Consider the following 17,730-nt stretch of genomic DNA (forward strand, 5'->3'; position numbering starts at 1 on the left):
GTAATTACTATAAGAAGATGAGGAAAAATAAAACAAAATGTTACCGACAAGTACAAGTAACTTGCACCTTATTCAGTTTCCAAGCACAACTTTAAGTGACACAATGCACACACACACACACATACACAAGCACACATGCATGCACACACACACACACATACACACATGCATGCACATGCACACACACACATACACACATGCATGCACACACACACACACACACGCACACACACACACAAGCACACACACCAATACACACTCGTGTACACACTTAGATACACATACACACAAATGATTAATTAGGATTTCATTAGATTACAGTTCATGCTGAAATCTTCCTCTGAGTAAAAGTACCATGAATGCAATGTTTAAGCAGTGTTAGGCATGGATGTGAGGTAAGATGTTTGCTTCCCAACTACATGGTTCAGGGTTCTGTCCTGCTGCGTGTCACCTTGGGCAAGTGCTTTCTCCCAAATCTTTGGACCAACCAAAGCCTTGTGAGTAGATTTGGTTGACGGAAACACATGTGTGTGTGTGTGGTGTGTGTGTGTGTGTGTGTGTGTGTGAGTATGTTTGTCCACAATACTGCTTGACAACTGGTGTTGGTTTGTTTACATCCATGTAACATAGTGGTTTGACAGAAGAGACCGGTAGAATAAGTAGGCTTAAAGAAATGCACTGGGGCTGATTTGGTGGAGATAATATATATATATATATATATATATATATATATATATATATATATATATCATTCCCATAACATTACCACAACCTAATATATATATATATTAGGTTGTGGTAATGTTATGGGAATGTCTGTTGATGACATTTAGTGTTAAATGAGCATGTATATAATCTTGTTCAGTAGATGAATGCCTTCCTTTTCCTCATCCTCTCCTCATTCCATCCCCTCCCTTCTTTTTCTCTTTCTTTTTCTTTCCTCTTCTTTTCATCATCTTCATTATCATCATCGTTGTCATCATCTGTCACAACAGCAGCTATACATCCAGTTTTTCATAATTAGACTGGTTTGATTAATTGCACCTGCTGACTTTATCTTAAAACTTATAAATCTCCGCCTCTGAGAGGAACAATTTAGAGGATTAGTATGTGGAATGGTGTGGAAGAAATCAGAAAAAGTCACCTTGTAACATCATCTATGAAGAGTTAAGTCCCAGGACAACCTGCTTTCTTTGCTTCCCATCATATTCTATTCTTTATCATAAAATTATATAAAGTGGTGTTATGTTGCCAATTTAATGTGGCAGTCCCATGAAAGGGAAGAATATTACTGCTATTTAGCCCTAGGAAACACCGTTTCCAAGGGCTAAATAACAGTAGCATTCCTCCCTTTCATGGGACTACCACATAAAGTTGGCAACATATTTAGTGTTGCTACAGTGCTGCTACTGTATAAATCTCTATGAGAGGTTTAGAAATGCAATATTTCTATTAAATAAAATTACCTTGAAATCAATAGAATTACTTCATAAATTCTATTGGCTGTATCTAGATATGTTTTCTTTCTTACATTTATTTTGTAACTTGAGAATCCTGGAATCACATGAATCTTTCCAAATCTTTTAAAGCTTTGTCTGACATTGACAACAAACCAAGCATTGGTAGTTAGACCAAAGCAAAATTATGCCATATACCAAGTAAATGTAAAATAGTTGTGTTCAATGATTTGAACTGATGGATATTAATTCTGTCATCTAAATCTCTTGTGAAAATGATGACACAATGAAAACTTTGAAATTAGAGAAAGAATAAAACAATACAAACGAACCAGTATCTTGTTGCTATATTCGCATGACATGGAATTGTCACAGAAGTTCCTACTTTTGTCATTGGCCAGTTGAAAGATATATTGTCAGTAAATATTGTGTCTTCATTACAAATTGCTGTAAAAGAAACAAAACATGTCTTAGAGAATCCATTAAAAAAAGCACATCACACAGTTTGATTCTCTCTAGTCATGTTATTCATAGCTCATATTCTACCTTGACAATACAGTTCTCTTACATAAGTCATATCTAGTTCCATCACATGACTTTTTGTTCCGAGGTCCCATTCCTTCAATCAAAATTTATAATCTACGCAACTTTTATTCACAGCTATATTTTACTTTATTCTATTTGAAGTTCGATATTTCACGTTATCCCAAAGAACATCCTTAAAAGTACAAGTTAAATTTATTTAGGTCTATTACAAATTTCAACAAGTAAAACTCGCAGATATGAATAAAAGAGCACTTTTATAATCCAGGCAACTTTCAAAGACAAACACAGCACACTTTTCACTTCCTGAAATCATCAATCAGTTCAGAATAATCAAGCCGAGAGCTAAGTTTGTGTTCAATAGATATCATAGACAATCCACAAAGTCTGGTACACGTTTGTGGTTCAATATAGAACTTTTGCAGGTACAATGTATTACCATTTTATTTGTTGAAAATTTCAGTTAACATAGTTTAATTCTTGTTCAACATCTTAACCAAAGTAAATAGATGATGACTCATCTATGCACTTTGATCTCAACCACAGAGGCCCCCTGTGACTGTAGGGGTTGCAAGGGCTTAGTGACGGCCCTGGTCATCTCTTCCTGTATTCTCAAAATAAAATAATCTTTTCAACAGAAACAGAAATGAAATAATTTTACCTGCAGCAAAAGTGTTTCTGAAAGCTTTTTTCAGCCTAACGGAACTTTATAAGTGAACAGCTCCATAAATGGAGTGGCATCGAGACGACTTCAATGTAAAGTTTCATCAAGCCCACACTTCATCAACACTCACATTTTAGTTGGCAAACTGTTTTTAGACTCCAATTCTAGCCCTAAATATCTACTACTACTACTACTACTATTAAGTTTTTCGACAACAATGCCATTCTGTACAGCACCGCCAATTTTCAACCTGTTTGTGCCTCTCTCTGCCCGGTAAAATGTTAACATTTACTTTTTCTTTTCCTACTTTCATGATTTTTATTTTCTTACAGTTGAGTTAGAGGTCATGTACATCTGATACCTTCTAGACTTTATTTATCATTTCTTGTAGTCTAGCAAAGGAGACTGGTAGAATCAGTATCAGGCTTAAGAAAAAATAAGTTCTGAGGATGATTCATTTAACTAAAGATTTTCAAGATGATGCTCCAGCATGGCCACAGTCTAATGACATAAATGAATAAGAAATACAAGGTATATATATACATATATATATCATCATCATCATTGTTTAACGTCCGCTTTTATGGGTGCTTTTATGTGCCAGCATGAGGGCCAGTGAGGTGGTACTGGCAATGGCCATGCTCAAATGGTATTTTTTACATACCACCTGCACAGGAGCCAGTCCAGCAGCACTGACAATGACCTTGCCCGAATATTTTTTTATGTGCCACTGGCATTTTTACGTGCCACTGGCATGGAAGCCAGTCAGCAGCTCTGGCAATGATCACACTCAGATGGTGCTCTTAGTGCTCCACTGGCATGAGTGCCAGTCACCGAAATTGAGCAGAGTTAGGTGCTCAATGAAGGAAAGATATGCATAAGTGGGCTGGTTACACCCCTGGCGAAGGCCATGGATTATGGTCTCACTTGGCTTGCTGGGTCTTCTCATGCACAGCATATTTCCAAAGGTCTTGGTCACTAGTCATTGCCTCAGTGAGGCCTAATGTTCGAAGGTCATGCTTCACCACCTCATCCCAGGTCTTCCTGGGTCTACTTCTTCCACAAGTTCCCTCAACTGCTAGGGTGTGGCACTTTTCACACAGCTATCTTCATCCATTCTCACTACATGACCATACCAGCACAGTCATCTCTCTTGCACATCAATTCTGATGCTTCTTAGGCCCAACTTTTCTCTCAAGGTACTTACATTCTGTTGAGTATGCACAATAACATTACACATCCATCGGAGCATACTGGCTTCATTCCTTGCGAGCTTACACATGTCCTTAGTAGTCACAGCCCATGCTTCACTGCCATGTAGCATGGCTGTTCGTACACATGCATCATACAGTCTGAGCGAGAGGCCCTTTGTCACCAGCAGGGGTAAGAGCTCTCTGAACTTTGCCCAGGCTATTCTTATTCTAGCAACTACACTTTCAGTGCACTCTCCTGCTACTGATTTGGTCACCTAGGTAACGGAAGCTATCAGCTACTTCTAGTTTTTCTCCCTGGAATGTGGCAGAAGTTGGTCTCTTCACATTTTCAGTGTTTATTGCTCCTGAGCATCTGCCACATACAAAATCTATCTTCTCAGTTAGCATTCATTTGATATTGCTGCACCTCTTATGTGTTCATAGCTTACACTGGGTACATCTTATAGAGTTTCTACCTACGTCTTTTCTAAAGATTGAGCAGGGCCATCTACCTGAAGGGATTTGTAGTTTGTCTGCCTTCCAACATATTAAGGAATTTGGTTTTAGCTAGATTGACTCTAAGACCCGTCGATTCTAATCCTTGCTTTCACACCTGAAACTTTTCTTCTAGTTCTGATAGTAACTCTGCAATTAGAGCAAGGTCATCAGCATAAAGGAGCTCTCAGGGGTATCCTGTCTTGAATTCCTCTGTTATTGCCTAGAGGACTATGATAAATCGGAGGGGGATGAGGACTGAACCTTGATGGACCCCTACTTCTACTCGGAATTCTTCACTGTACTCGTTGCCAACCCTCACCTTACTGACAGCGTCCCTCTATTTGGCTTGCACAGCTCTCACTAACCATTTATCTATCCCTAGTTTCCTCACTGACCACCAGATAAGGGATTGGGGACCCTGTCAAAGGCTTTATCCATGTCAACGGAAGCCAGGTACAGAGGTTTATCTTTGGCTAGGTATTTCTCCTGCAGCTGTCTTACTAGAAATATAGCATCAGTGGTGCTTTTTCCTGGCATGAACCCAAACTGCATCTAATCTAAACTGACTCTCTCCCTAATTAGTTGGGCTATGACCCTCTTCGTGATATATATATATATATATATATATATATATATATATATATCACATATATAGGTGCAGGAGTGGCTGTGTGGTAAGTAGCGTGCTTACCAACCACATGGATCTGGGTTCAGTCCCACTGTGTGGCACCTGGGGCAAGTGTCTTCTACTATAGCCTCGGGCTGACCAAAGCTCTGTGAGTGGATTTAGTAGATAGAAACTGAAAGAAGCTCATCGTTTATATGTATGTATATATATATATATATGTGTGTGTATATATATATATATATATATATATGCCAGTGGAACATTAAAAGCACATCTGAGTGTGATCGTTGCCAGCATCGCTTTACCAGCACATTCATGTATGGTCATTGCCAGTGCTGCCGGACTGGCTCTCATGCAGGTAGCACATAAAATACCTTTTGAGCATGGTTGTTGCCAGAACTCTCTTACTGGCCCTTGTGCCGGTGGCATGTAAAAGCACCCACTACACTCTCAGAGTTGATGATGTTGGGAAGGTCATCCAGCTGTAGAAACTTTGCCAGATCAGATTAAGCCTGGTGCAGCCTCTGGTTCACCAGTCCTCAGTGAAACCATCCAACCCATGCCAGCATGGAAAGCGGACGGTAAACAATGATGATGATGATGATGATGATGATACATATATGTGTGTATATGTTTGTGTGTTTGTGTTTGCCCCCCCCAACATTTCTTGACAACTGATGCTAGTGTGTTTACATCCCTGTAACTTTGTGGTTCAGCAAAAGAGACCGATATAATAAGTACTAGGTTTACAAAGAATAAGCCCTGGGGTTGATTTGCTTGACTAAAGGCGGTGCTCCAGCATGGTCGCAGTGAAATGACTGAAACAGGTAAAAGAATATATATACATATGGTGCTCCATCATGGCCGCAGTCAAATGACTGAAACAAGTAAAAGAGTAAAAGAGTATATATATATATATATATATATATGTATTTATATACATGCTCAGGCGTGGCATATAGATGCAGGTGTGGCATATAGGCATAGGCGTGACTGTATGGTAAGAAGCTTGATTCCCAACCACATAGTTCTGGGTTCAGTCCCACTGTATGATACCTTGAGCAAGTGTCTTCTTCTATAGCCTTGGGCCGAATAAAGCTTTGTGAGTGGATTTGCTAGATGGAAACGGAAAGAAGCCCATCGTATATATCTGTATATATATATGTGTGTGTGTGTGTGTGTGTGTGTTTGTTCCCACTGTCACCGGTTGTCAACTGGTGTTGGTGTGTTTATGTTCCTGTAACATTGTGGTTTGGCAAAACAGACTGATAGAGTAGGTACCAGGCTTAAAAAGAAAAAAGTAAAAAGCACTGGGGTTGATACATTCAACTATAAATTCTTCAAGGCAATGCCCCAGCATGGCCACAGTCTAATGGCTGAAACAATTAAAAGATAAAAGATATATATATATATTCTTTTTTTCTTTTATTTGTTTCAGTCATTTGACTGCAGCCATGCTGGAGCACCACCTTTTAGTCAAACAAATTGACCCCAGGACTTATTCTATGTAAGCCTGGTGCTTATTTCATCGGTCTCTTTGCTGAACCGCTAAGTTATGGGGATGTAAACACACCAACATCAGTTGTCAAGTGATGGTGAGGGGACAAACACACACACACACACACAAGCACACATACACACACACATTCACACACATATATACGATGGGCTTCTTTCTGTTTCCATTTACGAAATCCACTCACAAAGCTTTATTTGGCCCAAGCTGTAGAAGAAGACACTAGCCCAAGGTATCATACAGTGGGACTGAACCCAGAACCATGTGGTTGGGAAGCAAGCTACTTACCACACACACATCAATATCTATAAATCTGAAATGCGAAAAGTTTGTTTGTCTGGTTTTGGCATTGGAACGGGTTAAAGACCACTATATCCCGTCGGATTGACTTCATAATTTACAGTGACATGTAAAATGAAGTGAGGATGTCAGTGGGCTAGATTAGAAATCCCTATCTCAAAAGGTGTCGTTACTAGGGCAAAAAACGCACACTTTGACAAGTCTCCTCTCATTCTCTTATCACGCCTGTCTTCCTCCTCTCTCTCTTTCCTCCCCTCCTTTCACTCTTTCTTTCACATCCTATCTCTCTCTCTCTCTACGTCTGCCTGCATTCATAGAGAGAATTATTATCGCCACCACCACCACACAACCACGAGAACAAATATTATGAATCAGATATTTATTGGGTTAATTTGTATATGTGTGTGTGTGTTCTATATATAAATATGTATATATAATGTATATATACAAAGTGTATATATCTGTATTTATATATATATATATATATGTACATATATATATATCTTTACTCTTTAGTCTTTTACTTGTTTCAGTCATTTGACTGCGGCCATGCTGGAGCACCGCTTTTTAGTCAAGCAAATCGACCCCAGGACTTATTCTTTGTAAGCCCAGTACTTATTCTATCAGTCTCTTTTGCTGAACCGCTATGTTACAGGGATGTAAACACACCACCATCGGTTGTCAAGCAATGGTGGGGGGACAAACAGAGACACACAAACATATACACACATACATATACATACATATATACGACGGGCTTCTTCCAGTTTCCGTCTGTCAAATCCACTCACAAGGCTTTGGTCGGCCTGAGGCTATAGTAGAAGACAGTTGCCCATGCAGTGGGAATGAACCCAGAACCATGTAGTTGGTAAGCAAGCTACTTACCACACTGCCACTCCTGCACCTGTGTATACATTTGTATATATAATGCGTACACACACACACACACATCAATATCTATAAATCTGAAATGGTAAAAGCTTGTTTGTCTGGTTTCGGCATTGGAACGGGATAAAGGCCACTAGATCCCATCGGATTGACTTCAAAATTTACAGGGACATGTAAAATGAGGTGAGGATGTTAGTGGGCTAGCATAGAAATCTCTATCTTAAAAGGTGTTGTTACTAGGGCAAAAAACGCACACTTTGACAAGTCTCCTCTCATTCTCTTATCTGCATGTCTTCCTCCATCTCTCTCTGTTTCCTCCCTTCCCATCACCTTCTCTCAATAACGACATTTGACAGATACTACTATTTTTCCCCCTGCCGCCTTCGCCAGTGCTGTCCCTCTTTTCCCCCACTGCCTCCCTCTCTCTCTGTATATCTGTCTGCATTCATGGAGAGTTTTATTATCGCCACCACCACCACACAATCATGAGAACAAATATTATGAATCAGATATTTATTGGGTTAATTTATATATGTGTGTGTGTGCTATATATAAATATGTATATATAATGTATATATACAATGTGTATATATCTGTATGTATATGTATATATATAATTTGTATACATTTGTATATATAATGCGTACACACACACACATACATATATATATATATCTTCGTTTAGCGTCCGCTTTCCATGCTAGCATTGGTTATATATATATAATGTGTGCATTATGTGCTCAGTTGAGCTGAAAATATGCACACCTATGTTAAAAGTGCTGGTGAGTGTGCATGACAACTATTTTTTTCCTCAAATGAAAGGCATGACCTCTAGGACAAAATTCCTCATCTTATAAAATGTGGCCCAAATAGACCTGAATGAAATCGAGTTATATTAACCAAAATGTGAAAAGGGGTCTAAATGGGGCTGGAAGGGGATTAAAATTTACAGGAGTGGGTGTTTAGGAATTTTCTGTTACATCAAGCTAAAAAATTTGCACCAGCCTTTAAATCTTTAATGTGTTTGCCGTCCATGATGAAGAAGTTTTGAATGCTTGCCATGGTGAGTCTAATGTTATGAGAAAGAATCACTTCAAAACTTGGTGTTTAGGAATTTTCTTTTACATGAAGTTCAAAATTTTACGCCAGCCATTAAACTGCCACTATGTTGCTGTCCGTCATTAAGAAATGCCAGCCATGGTGACTCTACTATCCTCAGATTCTATCCCTTCAAACTTTGGTTTCCAATATTTTTTTTTATTCAGCTCGCAAGTTCATCTGTACCTTTTAAATGTTTTGCTGTCTGCCTTGAAGCAGGCCTTTCCGTTGTCACTGCCTGATATTTATGATTGATCTTTCAAAATATTTCTTTCTCAACTTACTCAAGATCTTTTGTTGTTTATAAATGGGAGAGAGATAGATAGAGAAAGATAGAGAGTAAGAGAAAGCGAGGGAGAGTCCGAGAGAAAGGAAGAGTAAGAGAGTGGGAAAGTGAGAGAGAAAGGAGAGAGAAACAAAGAGGGAGAATGTGGTGATAAAAAACAGAAAGTAACAACTACACTCTTACCCGTGCGTAGAGTGGGTCAACTTAAGCTAGTATATATATATATATGACTTAGATAGCTGAGATTTATTTCAGCCATAACTAACTCAATAGCATCACCTGGAAAAGTCTTTTAATTAATTATTTCGGGGCACCATGGACTACTCATACAGGGGTTGTTGGCTGAGACGTATCCAGGCATAGGTGGTTTATCAAGTATTTCCAGGAAGAATTTGTCCAGGTACCATTTGAAAGTTGTGGGGTCTTCTTCTACTTTAATTGCTTTCAGAATAACATTGAAAAGTGCAGTATATATATTATATGTTCTTTTCTGTTATTCTACTTGTTTCAGTCATTTGACTGCAGCCATGCTGGAGCACTACCTTTAGTCAAACAAATCAACCCCAGGACTTATTCTTTGGAAGCCTAGTACTTATTCTATTGGTTTCTATTGCTGAACCGCTAAGTTACAGGAACATAAATACACCAGCATTGATTGTCAAGCGATGTTGGGGTGACAAACACAGACACACAAACACACACACACACACACACACATATATGATGGGCTTCTTTCAGTTTCCATCTACCAAATCCATTCACAAGGCTTTGGTTTGCCTGAAGCAATAGTAGAAGACACTTGCCCAAGGTACCTCACAGTGGGATTGAACCTGGAACCATGTGGCTGGTAAGCAAGGTACTTACCATATAGCAACTCCTGCACCTATATAAATATAATATATATATGAGTGTGTGTGTGTGTCTTTGTGTTTGTATTTTATTAATGCTATCACCTTGTGCTGATAATTATATGATGATGATGATGAGATAAAAATGATTAGCAACGCACTGCTTCTTTCACCAATTATTTCCGTGTTATGTTGATCAAGCCCCAAATTATGCAATGTCTGCGATGTATTCAGAATATCACGAATATTCTGCTCAACTTGATCTTTGATTTTGTTTTGTACTGCACAATATATTGTAAATATTTCTTTATTTGATTGCATTCTGAAATAAGATTAAAAAATAAAAATAATTAGTTTTAACAACACTCGCAAGATTTTTAGTATATGCGACCCTACCTAGATGGTTAAAATAAGCTGGTCTTGTTTTAGTAACAGAAATCTAAATTTTATTGTTATATAACACTAATGGTGAGCTGACAGCATCATTAGCATCTCGGGCGAAATACTTTGCAGTATTTTGCCCGGCTTTATGTTTTTAGTTCAAATTCTGCTGAGGTCAATTTTCCTTTTCATCCTTTTAAGACTTATAAAAAAAAGGACCAGTTGAACACTAGGGTCTATGCAATCGATTTAACTACTCCTGGTTATTAAGTATAAAAACTGTATCCCACTGCTAAGACATGTTGAGCCAGTGTTGCTGAGTAGGCTCATCAAACCACTATGATCTCAAGCTTAAATTTACAGCCTTCACATCAGAACAAGCTTGGTGGAGAGAATACACTGAGGACTACAGTGGATTGAACATTGCCTATTAAATCCAATCCAATGACACTGACAACTGAAAGTCCTTTCTAGTAAAGGCACAAGAAGTGAAATTTGTAGGGTGATGGAGCCAGTTGATTAGAATGGCTCCCATATGTAACTGGTACTTAATTTATCGACCCTAAAAGGATGAAAAGCAAAGTCAACCTCAACGGAATTTGAACTCAGAATGTAGCAGCAGACGGAATACCTATTTCTTTACTACCCACAAGGGGCTAAACACAGAGAGGACAAACAAGAACAGACAAATGGATTAAGTCGATTATATCGACCCCAGTGCATAACTGGTACTTATTTAATTGACCCCCAAAAGGATGAAAGGCAAAGTCGACCTCAACAGAATTTGAACTCAGAATGTAGCAGCAGATGGAATACCACTAAGCACTTTGCCCAGCATGCTTACAATTCTGTCAGCTCGCAGCCCTGACAACTGAAAGTCCTGACAGACCTTTATCTGCTGATAATGAAAGCCACTTTAACAAGACTGATATGTGTCAACCAGGACTTCTCAACTTAACTTTGGTATAGCCACTATCTCAGACAAAAAAAGAAGTATCCTAGATTGCAGGAAGGGATCACTCGGCTAATTAGCAGAAAGTCACTTGCAGACATATTCTAGCCTCTGTGTACTTTCCTTTTTCTGCCTTTCTACTGCTGCTTGAATAAAGTTTTCTCATTGGAGATGGCTGGACTCATGCCACCATCATTCAACCATTTTTCTCCCATTTGTCCCCCCCCACACACACACACATTCATCACCTTTGTTGTTTACAATCCTCCAGGCCCTGAGCTAATCAATACACCCAACCCTTCCTTCCTAGAACGACCCTGTAATTTCCTCCCTCCTCATGTCTTTGCTGCACTCATTGACTTGAAAATAGCATCAAACTCACCAGCTCAGGAGGGCATACAAATCTCAATGGCTCTACTCACCTTCTCTCAGATTTAGTAAGTTAAAAAAACCTACAAAAACTACACCCCTTATTTTTCGAGCACTATCCAGAGTATTCAAGCAGTTCCAAGCAGTGCTGTTTTCTGTAAGTGCTCCACCCTTATTGCAGCCTCTATTTGTTCCATGTACTTCTCAAGATTTTTACTCACTGTTCCCAGGGCTCCAACAATTATTGGTACCACTACCACCTTTTTCAGCGACCACAACTGCTTAACCTCCCAAGCTAAACTGTTATATCTATCGACTTTTATTTCTTCCTTATTGCATACCTTGTTGTCAGCTGGACATACTATATCTATGATCCAGCATTGTTTGCTTTCTTTCTCAATTAATACTATGTCTGGTTTCTTATTCACATTATTATTATTATTATCATTCAGTAGACTTATTTTTATCCCGTGCTTTCATTGCACAACCGAGTGCAGCTCTGTGTGCCTTGGGTATGTGCTATGGTTTGTTGTGATGCTCTTATGGTTACTGTATTGAAAGTGTTTTATGTAGGATGTATGCAGTGCCTAGTAGTGCTATTTTTTGTATGTTATATATATTTGTTAGTCCTGGTGTTTTTATTATATATTTGTCTGAATATTTTTAGCATACCTAATGTACCTATTATGACAGGAATTGTTTCTGTTTTAAGACTCCTCATTCAAGTTACCACTATTTCCAGGTCTTTGTATTTTAAAATTTTTTCGTTTCTTTTTGAGAAACATTGTCATCTGTTGGTATTGATACATCAATCAGAAAGCATTTTTTTCCTCATGATCTCTGACAACTATATCCAGCCTATTGGCCTTAATTTCTCTATCTGTGTGTATTGGCATATCCCACAGTATAGTTGCTTTCTGATTTTCTGTGATCTTTTCTGGTGTGTGCCTCTACCGTCTTTTTTCTGTTGTTATTCCATAGTGTTGGTAAAGCTTCCTGTGTATATAGGTACCAACTCTGTCGTGTCTGGGAATATATTGCTTCTTAGCCAGGACTGGGCAGCCAGAGACAATATGGTTTATTGTTTCTTATCCATCTCCACATATTCTGCAGTTACTTGTTATGTTTCTTTCATAATATGTTTTTGGTAATTTCTGGTGGGGAGGTTTTGATCTTGTGCTGCAATTAAAAAACTTTCAGTCTCTGCTTTGAGTCCTGAGCTTCTCAGCCATTGTTGGTTTTTGCTTAGTCTATTTCTTTTGTGTTTAGTTTAGTCCAGTATTTGGCATAAAGGGGCTTTTCTTACCATCGTTTTATCATGATCCATTGCTGTTCCAGTTTTAGTTTGGATTTCATTTGTTTTACAGCTTTTGTTGTTTCTTCTTTTCCTTCATTGTTGTTGGGTACTATGACTTCTTTTTTATATTTATCAGCTTCCTTAAAGACTAAAAACAGTTTTTTGCTTTGTTCATGCTTTCAGGCTCTGCTATTTGCATTAGTTTTCCTTGCTTCTGAAGTAGCTATTTTTGTAGACCTATGGTGGTTATTTTGTAATAGTTTTCTAGCTGCATAAGACCTCTGCCACCTTCTATACATTGTATATATAACTTTTCTATGTCAGATTTAGGGTGGTGCATCCTAAGTCCTGTCATTATTTTTCTTATTTTCCTGTCTATTTTGATTAGTTCATTTAGTGTCCTGTTAAGGATATTGTAGCTGTAACTTATAATTGCAATGGCTAGAGTGTTGATACCTATTATCATGTTTTTCGTCTATAGTATTCTTTTTATTTTCTCTTTCTTTTGTGTATGTTGTGTGTATTCATTGATTCCTAAGTATTATTTCATTTGCTTTATCTAGTATGATGTTGCTACTCTTCACTAGTTTTCCTCATTTCAAGGTTGCTTTGGCACATTTTCTTCTAAGCCAAATTTCATGTATATTTCTTTGATAAATCCATGTACTGCCTGTAGTAATGTTTCCAGCTGTTTATCTTTTGTAGTGTACAGTCTTAGGCCATCCATATATAAGAGGTGGCTGATTGTTTTGCCGTAACAGTTGTATCCACAGCCAGTTCTGGTTAGCATGTCAGATAAAGGTGTCAGTGCCAAGCAGAAAAGGAGTGGAGAGAGTGAGTCTCTCTGGAATATTCCTCTTCTAATGGGATGGCTTTGGTTTTTATGAGTCCCTCTTTTATCTGGAGCTGTAGCACTGTCTGCCATTTATTCATGGAATGTGCTATATTATTTTATGATTATTGGTGCTACCTTGTTCATGGCTAGTGTTTCTAGGATCCATGTGTTGGGAATACTATTAAAAGCCTTTCGGTAATTGATCCAGGCCATACTTAAACCCTTCTTCTTTCTGTGACTGTCTTCAGTTATGGTTTTATTGATCATTAGCTGATTTTTACAGCTGTATGAGCCCTTCCAGCATCCCTACGGCTCTTCTAGAAACAGGTTGTTTTCTTCCAAATACTTGCTCATCCTCTGCAATATTATTGTAGTAAAGGCTCTGTAAATTGCAGGGAGACAAGTTATTGGTCTGTAATTTTGTGAGTTTGCTGTTTCAGTGGATTTATTTGGGAATTAGAATAGTTTTCCTTCCCGTGAGCCATTCAGGCATTGTCTCTGGCTCTGCTAGTATGTCATTAAATTTCTTAGCCAGCTTTTTATGTGTTCCTGTCAGATATTTTATTGTTATTATTATTATTATTATTATTATTATTGCCTTTGCATAGCTTCTAACACTGGAGATGTATTACAGTGTCAGCTGTTCACTACCAGTGAACTAAGGTAACACCTCTTATTTTTTGAGCACCTTCCAGAGTATTTGAGCGGTTCCAAGCAGTGCTGTTTTCTGCAAGTGCTCCACCCTTATTGCAGCCCCTATTTGTTTCACGTACTTCTCGAGAATTTTGCTCACTGTTCCCAGGGCTCCGACAATAATTGTTACTACTGCTACCTTTTTCATCGACCACAACTGCTTAACTTCCCAAGCTAACCGGTCACATCTCTTGACTTTTCTTTCTTCCTTATCGCATACCTTGTTGTCAGCTGGGCATGCTATATCTATGACTCAGCATACTTTGTTTGAGCATGCTATATCTGTGATACAGCATAGTTTGATTATTATTATTATCATCATCATCATCATCATCATCATCATCATTATTATTATTATTATTATTATTATCATTATTATTATTATTATTATTATTATCATTATTATTATTATTATTATTATTATTATTATTATTATTATTATTCATAGTAGTCATTGTCATCGTCATCGTCATCATAGTAGTAGTAGTAGAAGTAGTAGTAGTAGTAGTAGTAGTAAGACTGTGAGCTGGGTGATTTGTTTGCATGCTAGGCAAGATGTTTTGCAACATTTTATCCATCTTTGCATTCTGAGTTCATATTCCTCCAAGGTTGACTTTACCTTTCATTCTTTCAGAATCAAAAAAATAAGTGCCAGTTCAATACTGGGGGTTAATGTAATAACTTACCCACAACCCGAATTTGCTGGCCTTGTGCCAAAATTTGAAACCGACATTATTATAATTATTATCAAGAGGGAAGTGCGGTCCTCCAGTGAGTGGATTGAGAGGTGGGTGAAAGTAGCAAAAATGGCAAGAGTTGATGGTACCTCTCTAAGAGTAGCTCTGTGAGTCAGAGAAGGGAAACCCTAATCCTTGGTGTCCAGTAGGATTCCTTGATCATCCCTAGAGGATTATCCTTGTTCAGGACTGCATATGTTCTGTAGAATAGTTAATAATATTAATAACAATAAAGAGAACGGAGATTTTTCACATCCATAATTTCACTTAACAGCTATTTACAGTATATTTTCTGGACCTGCACATGTTTCAACTGCAGCAACTGCACACTGTTGGATATGCAAGCTAACATCATGGTTGGTGCTGTTTCATCAGGGTCCTTCATGAATGTGAAAAATCTCCATTCTCCATGTCATTATTAATATAATATATATATAGATATATATATATATATAAATATATATATATACACATATAAATATATATACATACATACATACATACATACATATATATATATATATATATATATATATATATATAATACCTCAAGTACAGGACAGCACCAATAAGTGAAAAATACGTAAACACATAATGAGAGAGGCTTCTTTCAGTTTCCACCCACCAAATACATTTTCAAGGCTTTGGTTGGCCTGAGCTAATAGTAGAAAACACTTGCTCAAAGTGCCACACAATAGGACTGAACCTGGAATCATACGGTTGAGAAGAAAACTTTTTACCACACAGCCATGTCTGTGCCTACAAGGAAATTTTCCAGTATCTCTGAACAGCGTCTGCATTTCCAGCATTTCTGTCTGTCTATCTATCTATCTGTCTATTTATCTATCTATCTATCTATCTATCTATCTATCTATCTATCTATCTATCTATGTCTGTCTGTCTATATATCTATCTATGTCTGTCTGTCTATCTATCTATCTATCTATCTATCTATCTATCTATCTATCTATCTATCTATCTATCTATCTATCTATCTATCTATCTATCTATGTCTGTCTGTCTGTCTATATATCTATCTATGTCTGTCTGTCTATCTATCTATCTATCTATCTATCTATCTATCTATCTGTCTGTCCGTCCGTCCGTCCGCCCCCCCACCCCCACCCCCATCCATCCATCCATCCATCCATCCATCCATCCATCCATCCATCCATCCATCCATCCATCCATCCATCCATCCATCCATCCATCCATCCATCCATCCATCCATCCATCCATCCATCCATCCATCCATCCATCTATCTATCTATCTATCTATCTATCTATCTATCTATCTATTTATCTATCTATAGATACACAAGCACAAATACACATATTCACATGCATATATATGCGTTTACACAAATTATAGCCATCACTCACAAGAGGGCTACAACTTAGAAGCATGTATCAAGTAGATGCCCATTGTTTCAGATGTCTCTGTCATTGTGAGCAGACATTGGCACTCTATCGCATTTCCACCCATTATCCAAAGGAACATCTAGATGTGACAGCCGGCGGGAGAGTTGGCTGTCGCCGTACAAAGCTGGTAATTACCTTAATCTGAGTCAACTGGAACAATGTAAAATGATATGTCCTGTTGAAGGGCACAACAAGCTGCCCCGTCTGGGGATAGATCCTACAATCTATGATTGTCTAACTAATACTATAACAGCTAGACTGCATGATCTCACACTCACTCATTCACTCACTCACCCACTCATTCACTCACTGATTCATTCACCCAGTCACTCACCCACTCATTCATTCACTCACTCACTCATTCACCCACTCAGTCATTCATTCACCCACTCACTCACCCACTCACTCACTTATTCAGCCAGTCACTCACCCACTCATTCATTCACTCACAGACTCATTCAGCCACTCACTCACTCATTCACTACTCACCCATTTATTCATTCACTCTCTCACTCAGTCACCCACTCATTCATTAACTCACTCACACATTCACCCATTCACTCATTCACTCATTCACTCACTCACTCACTCATTCATTCACTCACTCACTCATTTATTCACTCACTCACTCACACATTCACTCACTCATTCATTCACTCACTCACCCACTCACTTACTCACACACCCACTCATTCACTCACTCACTCATTCACTCACACACACACTAACTCACCCACTCACTTACTCACACACCCACTCATTCACTCACTCACTCATTCACTCACACACACACACACACTAACTCACTCACTCACTCATTTTGTAAGTAAAACAAAAACGTACACATTTTTTATAGATATGTCACATGTCAAGAATATGGATTGTGGCATGTTTTATAACATCTTCAGGTGTGTTTCAGTGACTTTTAAATAAATATTAGCAAAATTTATTTTTACTTTTACAAAAGATGTGTATAAATGGAAACGCTTGTGCTTACCCACAATATTCAACTTTGAATACACCTGTCATGCTTAAAAACTCATGTTCCAGCTGCAATAGATGGATAAATATAACTGTTATTAAATACATGTAACTCCAGCCAATTGTGACAAGTCGTATATTAGT

The 17,730-nt window shown here is 38.1% G+C and overlaps 1 protein-coding gene across 1 annotated transcript in view; it reads right to left on the minus strand.

Annotated features, from left to right (window-relative positions):
* The window catches only part of LOC115224769, a 218,008-nt gene that overhangs the window by 101,344 nt on the left and 98,934 nt on the right, over positions 1 to 17,730 (minus strand). Inside the window, exons 27-29 of the mRNA XM_029795680.2 lie at positions 17,603 to 17,655; positions 10,081 to 10,241; positions 1,790 to 1,904 (exon numbers count right to left, since the gene is read on the minus strand). Of these exons, the coding sequence (XP_029651540.2) occupies positions 1,790 to 1,904; positions 10,081 to 10,241; positions 17,603 to 17,655 (329 nt within the window). The remainder of the gene's footprint in view (positions 1 to 1,789; positions 1,905 to 10,080; positions 10,242 to 17,602; positions 17,656 to 17,730) is intronic.

Source organism: Octopus sinensis, linkage group LG2 (genome assembly GCF_006345805.1).
Source record: "Octopus sinensis linkage group LG2, ASM634580v1, whole genome shotgun sequence".
Lineage (NCBI taxonomy): Eukaryota > Metazoa > Mollusca > Cephalopoda > Octopoda > Octopodidae > Octopus > Octopus sinensis.